Source organism: Etheostoma spectabile, chromosome 1 (genome assembly GCF_008692095.1).
Source record: "Etheostoma spectabile isolate EspeVRDwgs_2016 chromosome 1, UIUC_Espe_1.0, whole genome shotgun sequence".
Classification (NCBI taxonomy): domain Eukaryota; kingdom Metazoa; phylum Chordata; class Actinopteri; order Perciformes; family Percidae; genus Etheostoma; species Etheostoma spectabile.
The window spans coordinates 24,437,417-24,447,246 of NC_045733.1; the positions used below are offsets into that span (position 1 = coordinate 24,437,417).

The window sequence follows — 9,830 nt, forward strand, 5'->3', positions numbered from 1 at the left end:
CTGAAGAAGAAATGTTTCTATCACAAACCATGACTATGGTCGCCATGACTAACACTGACTAAAAAAATTGCACTTCTAGAAATGTAAAGATGAAAGTCCAAAGTTGCTCATGGGCCAAGAATAAGTGCCGATCTAGTGATTTCTACAGTTTGCTTCCACAGTAGCATTTTTTAACATGGATGAGGTCTTGTTCAGAACACAATGATTACAAAGATGTCTGAGTAGCTGCAGAACATCGCTGGTGGCACATAACCACACATTCTGAGAAGCACGATTGAGCTGGTACACACAAAACTAAGAAGACGTACAACAATTGCAAAACAATGTGACATCTTGCCAAGTTGTCACAAGCAGCTCACCACCAAAGCGACAGAATATACAGAGAAAAGCCAGAGAGTCTGGAATACACTAAAAGATTTGTACAAAACAAAATATCATTTATGCATCTTTCCTTGATTTACTTTCTAAAAGAAGAGAATTAGGCATTGTTTGACAATAAATGACATGTATCTGAGTTGGATATGCTGGCATGATCCTCTACCATTTTATGGAAAGATGAAGCACCTGAGAAGAAAAAAGACAATTATTTTGAAATGGGTGTCTGCATTGAGAGGTATGACTTGCCTGGGGAGGATGTCCCTTTAGCCCTTCTCTTTGCTTAGTACTTTAGTCGCCTGGGTTGTGTTACAGTGGTGTTCGTCCAATACATGACTTTTATGCTGTTATTCAGCAGAAGTAGACACATTTTTGCTTTTTGTTTGAAGCATGAGTACTATTTGAGTGAACCCATCTTTTCAAACTCTGTAACAAGCAACTGTTACTGCAGAATAACAATGTAAAAGTCAATTTAGATGACTTCCACTTCCCTTCTCCCCTAACTTGTTTACCCCTTCACCACTAGACTGGACCGTCCAGGCCACTGTTATGAGTAAAAACTCTCACTGAGGTAACATGAAACAGTTGATCCTGTCCTCTCTTGGCTTACAAAACAACAGGATGCTCACAAATATATGTTCTACTCGTTACAAAATGTACACTATCGAGAAACTGATCAGAATCAAATCAAAAAGTTACCAACATGAGGTATACTGTTTGATACAACTATTACAAAAGAGGATGAGATAAACAAATTATCAAAGTAATTATTATCTCTACAAAATAAGACCATGAGTAATTTTCTTCTCACCAAATCTGATTGTTCTAGCCAACAAAAAAGACAAACAAAAGGAAGAAAGTTACATGTATATAAAGATAGTGGTTAAAAGTGGCAATAGAGCTCTTATAAGGTGAGCATACATCCTTTATGCTGGAGGCAGGTTTTATGCTAATCCCCATTTCAGACCCTATGTGTCGGCTCCACACACCATAATGATCCACTACTGCATCAACACTTAAAAAAACAGGCACAACAAATTGACTGAAATATTTGTACAACCCTTCAGTTTGTAACTAAAATTAATCTACACTGTACCATTTCAATTTCCAACTAAGATTCTACATTGGATTTTGGCAGCTCCATTATCATAAACACTCCTGCCTCACAGATGTGAGTGTCTTTGTTTATCTGAATAACATCCAAAAACTGCAACTCACTGGCACAAATCAATGTCCATGTGTGTTAAACAAATTGGATCTTTTACTGGGCGGAAAAGCATTGCGGCGAATCATTTGTACTTTATGTTAGTCTACTTGATTGTCAAATGGCTGCGCTCTGTTTGCAGTGACAATAGAGACTGGAAAGGTGATCCGCTACTATGCGCAAAGAAATGATTGCTTTCCATCCACTTAAGAGATATATACATTCAAAAATCTTCACAAACTTTATACTCAGAAGATCGCAACATTCACATAACATGTTTGCAAGGTCAATTTAATTTTTTTTTTATCACAGTAACTGACAACTTACTTGAAACACTATCTTTATGGCTCTGATTCAGTGACCTCCATCCACTTAGTGGTTGTCCAAGCAGTTTTGCAAAAACTGCAGCTTAGGCATCATTACCTGCAAATTGTGAATGGAAGAACTGAACCCAGGTCCGCATGAAATCTATCAGCAGAGCTGGAACAGATGCTGGCATTATAGCACTTCTCTTCTTAAGGTTCATTATCATTGCCGACCTGGACTGAGAGAGGTATGTTTAAGGTATGAAACTGGAATGCTTTTGAGATTATGCTTCATTTTAGGCTTATTTCTGGACTCTGAATACAGGCTTTTGAGAATGATAAGAAACAGCATCAATATAGAAAAGAATTTTAGTAAAGAACCTGGATCAAAAATATACACATGTAGTTTTGGTGGGTTGATTTAGCTTATGGCATATGAAGGGCAAATGGTCATCGGTGAAAACCTGTAATTGCACTGCTTTCTATACTTTGTTACATAAATTAAGGATTTCACAGCAGGCGTTTTAATTTTAACAGATGATGGAAACCTGCACTGGCATCACTAATTGGAATAGGGCCACAAGTAAAACATGCTTGTTGCTTTGGATTGATGAGTTGAGTGATGCAGCAGGTTCCTGCTATATTAGTGGGCTTGCTGTTTCAATGCTCCTTATAGCATTTATGTGTGGTTTGCCCAAAAAGCATAATACAGTGAGTGCCATACATTTTTTTAAGTCTGATAATTTTAACATTTAGTATTTAATAAAAATTTCTGTAACTGAAAGTTGGTAAAATCAGAAATATCCTTTTGTGGCAAACCCCACTCCTTCACCCACAAAATATTTTGCAGTTAATGTATGACCAAGGATTGCTAAGAACACATTCACTTCTGTCCCTGTATGACTGCTACTGCAGCAAAAACATGTTAAAATTGATGTGATGTTTCTGTTGATGATTAGATTGAGTTTAGCTGGTGAGATTTTGACACTTGCATGGACATGGGTAGAAACATTGGCAATGTAGAAGGGGTTTTTCCACTCCCTTTTCCCTGCTGTATGACAAGAAAGCCACCTGAGAGAACAGGGCACAACAGGGCTGAACTGCTGCTGCTTAATTATGTAAATTTTTGAAGTGGATATTATTATTATTAAGTAATCCCAACCTTGACAAACTTGCCATTAATCACAGAATCACACAAATGTACGACATCATATCATCTACAGTTGATATCACACAAGAGTAACTCTTGTCCTTTCTTCCACACCAAAATATATATTATAGTATGGTGTTAGCATTTTTAAAAAAAAAGTCTTTTTGATGTGAAGCACCTCTAGGAACAGGCATGTCACTCACAAAGTATTTTTCATGAGTAAAGTGCAAGTCAACTCTCGGCTCAACCATCGGGTCCTACAGGCAAAAGAGTTAAAACTGCTGTAAGTTGAACAGTTCTGCCACTTGCAAGCAATGAGTGTTACAGTAAGCGATGGTCACACCACAAAATGATATTCACTCTGTCCATCCAAAATAAATGGGGCCAGAATCTTAGTGACATAGTGACTACTCGCAAGGCTAGTTGGTGAATTGCTATAGCTGGTGAGCTAAACGTTAACTTAATTAGCTGGCGCTGCCGGGCTAGCGATAGTCAGTCACAATATTCCTCTGAGCTCTTCTCTACTTTCTATCATTGTTACCTTCCCCCTGGCATTTTGTCCACCATTTCCTTCAATAAAATGTTATTGCAGAGGTAAAACAAAGCTCTCTGAGCTAACAAGCCTGCTAATAGTCAGTTAGCGAGTTTTCTTTTTTATCAGTTGCTAACAGGACAAGTTCACAGTTTATTTAGAAGACGTTTTTGTACCATCAACTCCTGTCTCTTTGCTGTATGCTTACCATTGTTATTTTGTGGAACAGTTGCTCCAACAGAGGAGGTTAAATAAAACTGGATGATGAAAAACAGCTAATAACCTATGATAGCATCTTCCATTTTGGACTCTCTGGCTTTCCATCCTCTCAAAGATCAGCACAGTCAAGAAGGCTTGCTATTGGTTAATGGTGCAAATTCACATGTTAAAGTTCACTGAAGTTAAACTCTACATTAACGATTAATTCATATGGAATTGCTGTTTAAAGTCTGACCAGGCATTTACACAAGTTTTCTTTGTGTGAGTATTTTTTGGTGGTTTTACATCATGTGTTACCTGTTAGCTAAAAAACTAATAGATGTGTATTATTTATTTGTAGTAGTATCACAAAATTGCCTGCAAGTGGCACAAGTGTCAAATTGTAGGAGCTTTTAATTTTTGTGCCCATAGTTGGCGGTATTTTGACTGGAACTTCCGGTCCAAAATTGCAACTGGATGAAAATGACTGGACTCAAGTTGTAGGTGCTTCGCATCAAAGACACTGGGTGTTGATGTTTTCTGTAGGGTTTTAACAATTACGAAATACTGAGTGACACAATCTTCAGAAATCTGAGAAGAAGCTGCAATGCACTAAAGCGCCAAACATGTCTTTGACACAACACGAACATACAGTCAGCGTCGGACGATTATTTCTGCTAATACCAAAGACTGTAAAATTAGACAAGTTCAGAAAAAGTTCTTGAAAAGGTGCTAGTTACATACAACTAATAAAACCACACTGGAAACCGTTGTGAAAAGAAATGAGGTAGTGTTGTTCATAAGTAGTAGGGATGCACCAGATCCCGGTTCAAACTGACAAAACCAATACTGAGTCATATTGCTTCACATATCAGTCAATTATGGAAAGCAATCTATTTGAATACGTTGAATCTGATACTAAATACATTGAATGGTTTGGAGTCAATGTAAATAAAATTGGAGCACATTCATTTATTTTCTCTAATCAAACTTCTTACCTATCTGATAAATGCAAAAATGTATATAATTGTTTCTGGTACTGTAGCAGAGTACAGCATTGTGGAAATTTTGTCATATAACAAATCAGATACGCTTGTAGAGTCACGTTCAATTTCCCTTGACTCAAAAACATGGCGTGCAAGTGTTTCACATATAGGGAAATTTTAAATGACAATGGCACAGTATCATATTGGTGCATCCCTAATTGGGAGCCAAAGTGGTTTACAAATGGGTTGTTGTTACATCTTCTCTAGTTCTCCCAGCAACATAATTAAACCAATACCAACATCAACATGTAAATACCTTGATTCCAAAATGAGATATCCACCATATATCTTTTCAACTGAGTGTCACTGTTTCACAAAATCACACCACATGGATATATGACATTTTGGAAAAGAATACTTCATGTGTGACAAATAGGCATGGGCCGGTATGAGATTCTGACGGTATGATAGCCTGTTTTATTTTTTAAATGTCTGGGTAAACAAACAAAAAGTTTTTTTTCCCATTGTAAACAATGTATTTTATTTTTAAACACACTGAACACTGGCAGGGAGAAGGATTTCTAAAGTGCAATTACTGTCCTTAAAAACTCATTCAAAACAGCTCCTACCTTAGACATCTGACAGAAAATGTTTGTGGTTTTAAAACCGTGACTTTTTCAAACCGCGGTATACCTTGAAACCGAAAACCGACCCATGCCTAGTACCAAATCTGTATACTCCACATCTTTTTACATTTTGAGTGTTTTTTTTTAATTTTTATTTTGACATGTGTTTGTACTTGTACTCAATAGAAGTCATCTATAGAAATCATTTATAGAAATATACAGAGGTTATAAATGCACCTACAATAATTAGGCACCTGAGACCCCCACACTCCAGTCAGGAAAAATGTGTGTGTAAATGTGTGTTTATGGGTGACTGAATCTGTGTGAGATACCATGGACCCTGAGACAGCAGGAGGCTGGAGAGAGACACAGGTGTTCTGCACTCTCAGAGAGTGCAGATATCCTTTAAGGCTTATTCCTCAGTGCTACGGGAAAGTAGCATCCGCCTGACAAAGCCCAGGGAGATCCATCCAGCTTGCATTTCCAATCCTTCCTTCCTTGATGATAGCCTGTCTCACTCACAGAACATACTAGCTTTTTCATTCCAGAGTGGAACAAAGCCATGTGCAACGGTGGGAATAGCCTCCTTCAATCCAGTTCCAGCTGCTTGGTTAAGTTAAATCTTTCTTTTCTTTACTACAGACAGGAAAAACCCCAGAGGAAAATATGGTTGCAATGCTAGTGAATGCATACATATATACAGTACTCTACCATTAAAAATATACTGTGTATGTATACTGTTTATACACGCACGTATGAAACAATGGATTTAAAGTACCTATAAAAACTTTGCAAGGAAGAGAAAAGAATCCAATAATGAGGTGCATAAAAGTAATCCTTATGGATTGTTCCTGGGTATGTAAAGAAAGAAAGAAATCAGAAAAGAAAATCAGTCTGATGTCTGCATGTGTATGTAAGGGTCGATGCCCTCCATGCAGGGGCTACGGGCACAGATAACCGTGTGCTGCTGAGGTAGAGTGGACAAAGCCGGAGGTGACAAAGGGGGCAGGGGACAGCCCTGCAGAGATGGCCTTCCCAGGAGCCGAATGGCAGTGTCTGGAATCCCCATTCTCCAGATGCTCCGACCTCAGCACAGAATGCACAGTCTTTGGGGAGTGGAAGCCATTAGTTAGCCCCATGTCCGGCTGTGGCTCTATGTCTGCCGTGCCTTGTAGCTCCCCGTTGTGATTAGCCACCAACTTTATTAAGGGAAGACTCGAGGGGCTTTGGGTCAGTGATAGTTTTTTGAGAGCGTCCCCCTCTCCTGGTGGGTTTGGCTGACTCAAAAGGGAATATCTGTCATCTGATAATGAGGGTCCCCTGGTGGTGCTCTCCTCCTTTTTCTCCTTCCCTGGGTCTGACAGCTCTGAGTGAACAATGACTTCTGCCTCCACCTGGTTACTGCACACAGATGTACACAGATAATCTTCTAAGCCCTGCAACAAAACAATGTCACTGTTAATTCAGGTTGTTCTAATAGTATATGTACCTGGGTCACTTAAAAGATGTAATGTTTTTTTGATTAAGTACATGGTAAGTCTGTAATGGCTACTCTTTTCATAGATTTTTTCTTTTCATAGGTTTGCTAAAATCCTCCCCTAAACAGTGATGGGCCAATCATAGCTTACTAATTAATAATCTAAATTATGTTTCCCCCTGTAAAAAAAGTTAAAGCAACAGTAAAAAAATAAATAGATTAACAATGTTTTTATCTACTTTAACTCTAAACTATAACTGTTAGCATGTCTGACAAACTAGCTTACTGCATAATATATTAAATGTTACTGCCAGGGTCAAGGAGCACACCAATAACTAAGGTCACATTAATTTCAATTTAATTTCAATTTAATTTTATTTATAGTATCAATTCATAACAACAGTTATCTCGAGACACTTTACGGATAGAGTAGGTCTAACACAAACATTAGTTTGTGTGGTTAAAGTGTATGTAAAAAAAATGCCTTAGTCATGATGTCGCACATCCATTTAGTAGTAGTTTCCCACTCTGTGGAAGCTGGTCTGCTGTCAGAGTTTAGGGAAAGTTTAGCAGTTCTATCCTGCTCTTTTATTGGCTTTGGTGAAGCAACCTCAGCATTGTTAACTGAGATAGCATTACGTTTGCTGGCTTTTTGCCTTGGACGTGCAACTTCAGACACTTTTCTTTAGCACACATATCACATACTGTAACATCAAGTGCATATTAAGAGCCCTACAGAGTTTCAGTCAGTTGAAAACATTAAAAGTCAGACGGAGACAGTCTTTTTTTATCAATTCATGGAATTAACGTTGGCTTTATTTTGCCAGCCAGCTCTACCTGATAAAATCTGCTAAAGACAGTTGTCATTTTGGCCAGCACAATTGATGTTCACCAGCCAGAAATGAGAACAATGCTTTCCTAAGAGAAAAGGGCCTATTGTTTAAAAGAAATTAACTATACATTTCAAGACGTAAATCTGCCCCAATGCAATGCTCCATTGTAAAATGTGCATATGCCGTGCAATAACGAAAAACCTGACAGGCTTAGTGACAGTTACTAAAAGAGGGGTAGCTTAGCAAACAGTAGAAATGTAATTTGACCCAGTGATGCTACAGCTAAAGTTGCTTGTCAGAGACAGGTTCATAGCTAATAGCTTGATTTAATTTAGTTTATTCATTTACCGTGCCGTTATCAGTAATTAGCCTGTTGAGAGCTCCATTAATGAGTGTTGGAGAGTCTTCTGTTATGGTGTCTCTGTATCTAGTGATTCTGTTGGCCCAGTTATGACTCACAGAGCCATTCCAAGCAGCCTGCAAGACAGTGGATGCACCAAGATTACAACTATTATCCCTCTATCAACACATGAAAAAATAACAGAGTATCCAAGGCCCATCTGGAGAAGAGCTACCCCCTTGCAGGTTTTGACCTTGGGTTCAGGTGCAGGAGCATCTTCCCCTTCCCCTGGATTAGCACTTGCCATCAGGCTCTGCTCCTCTGAGGCCTCTTCTAGCGGCTGACCAGACTCTTGGCTGCCAGGGGGCATCAGTGTTTCCAGCTCGTGGCTATTGCTGCATTCTGGCACGTTGGAGGGAACGGGGCAGCCTCCTCGCCTGTACTGAGGGGTCACAGCTGTGGAGTCCAGGCCCCCAGATACTTCCCTATAAGGAACAGCGATAAGAGGAAAATTATAGGAGTTGGGCACTATAGAAGACTGAAAGTTAATACAGTTGCCTATTTTTTTTATCTGGCTTTAAGCTTGTAAGACAAAAACAATTTTAAGTAAGTAAATGTGCAGACTGTAGGGGCTGTGTTTGTAAAAGTACGGATACTGTAGCGTTACCTTACCTAGATTTGCCATTACGAAAGCTGAAACACATGCAGAGGAGGATGCATATCAGCCCCAGACACACACCAACTATGATGCCTGTCACTGCGTGGATGTCCAGCTCTGTTCAAATATCAGACAACGTGAAATTGCAAACAACAATCAGAGCAACACACAATTAAAGTTGACAAATTTCAGAAATGTTGACACTCCCAGAAATATGCCATATTGGTTTTGTATGTGTGTTGCCAGTAGCTATATCTGGCTCATCTCTAGAACTCCATCCAAAAAATACTAAGGGCTAATGTAAGTAGACTTGGCATATTGATTTCGTTATTTTATGACAAAGTGACAGTAGTATAAAGATATAAAGCAACATCAACTTCTGACAGCAGGCCTCCATTGATATTCATTTATGCTGGGTATATTTGGAAGTCTGGACATAGAGAGGAGAGGAAACAGATGGTGGGAGCTCTCACCCACCCACTAGCCATCTCACTCCCATTCACACAGCATACTGCCAACACTATTACAGCCTATGGGAAGAAAATAAACCTGTTACTCTGTCTTATTAAGGATTTGGGTACAACAACAATGCTGATTTTTTTTGCATCAGAAAAGTTTAATGTGCAGATATTCTAGATATATAGATAATTTTGAAAAACAATTCCCAGCCACTATGCACTTAATAGCTAGCAAAGAAAAACAAAACAATGTACTGTATGTGTACAGGTTGTTGGCTAGCATGTACACAACAATGGGTTTGGCAGGCTCATGTTGGACAATAGTTTTCTTTTTATGACACTCTTTGTATAAAAACTAAAAGGGCATTCCATAATTACAAATAAAGATGAAATGCTGACTAATGGAATTAAGAAGTGTATAATGAAATTGCATGCTTGCATGCAAAGTGACATGAGAGTAAAGAAAGTGCTTTTCACAGCAATTCTGCTAGGCACAGAGAGCCGTAATTCAAAGATCTCCCCTGGGGGTCGCTGATGAGACTGCCCCTTTGATTTCCAGACTTAATGTTCTCCTTAAAGTGCACCAAGCAGAAACAGTGTCCTGCCGAGCTACCCTTTCTCTGCTGGCTGGGATAAATTACCCGCCTCAATAGGAAAAACTCTGTGTGTGTGTGTGTGTGTGTGTGTG

General features: G+C 38.9%; 1 protein-coding gene across 4 annotated transcripts in view; it reads right to left on the reverse strand.

Annotated features, from left to right (window-relative positions):
• Positions 1–1,854: 1,854 nt before the first annotated feature.
• The window catches only part of igdcc4 (immunoglobulin superfamily, DCC subclass, member 4), a 56,459-nt gene continuing 48,483 nt past the window's right edge, over positions 1,855–9,830 (reverse strand). The window contains exons 17-21 of one of the 4 annotated variants that reach the window (XR_004331630.1): positions 8,699–8,801; positions 8,280–8,511; positions 8,035–8,163; positions 3,775–6,812; positions 1,855–2,047 (exon numbers count right to left, since the gene is read on the reverse strand). Coding sequence is in view for 3 of the 4 variants with exons in the window: in XM_032513384.1 (XP_032369275.1) it covers positions 6,318–6,812; positions 8,035–8,163; positions 8,280–8,511; positions 8,699–8,801 (959 nt within the window). In the remaining variant the exon portion in view is untranslated. Of the gene's footprint in view, positions 6,813–8,034; positions 8,164–8,279; positions 8,512–8,698; positions 8,802–9,830 lie in introns of all 4 variants that reach the window. The other 3 variants (XM_032513395.1, XM_032513384.1, XM_032513403.1) reach the window with 3 other exon arrangements.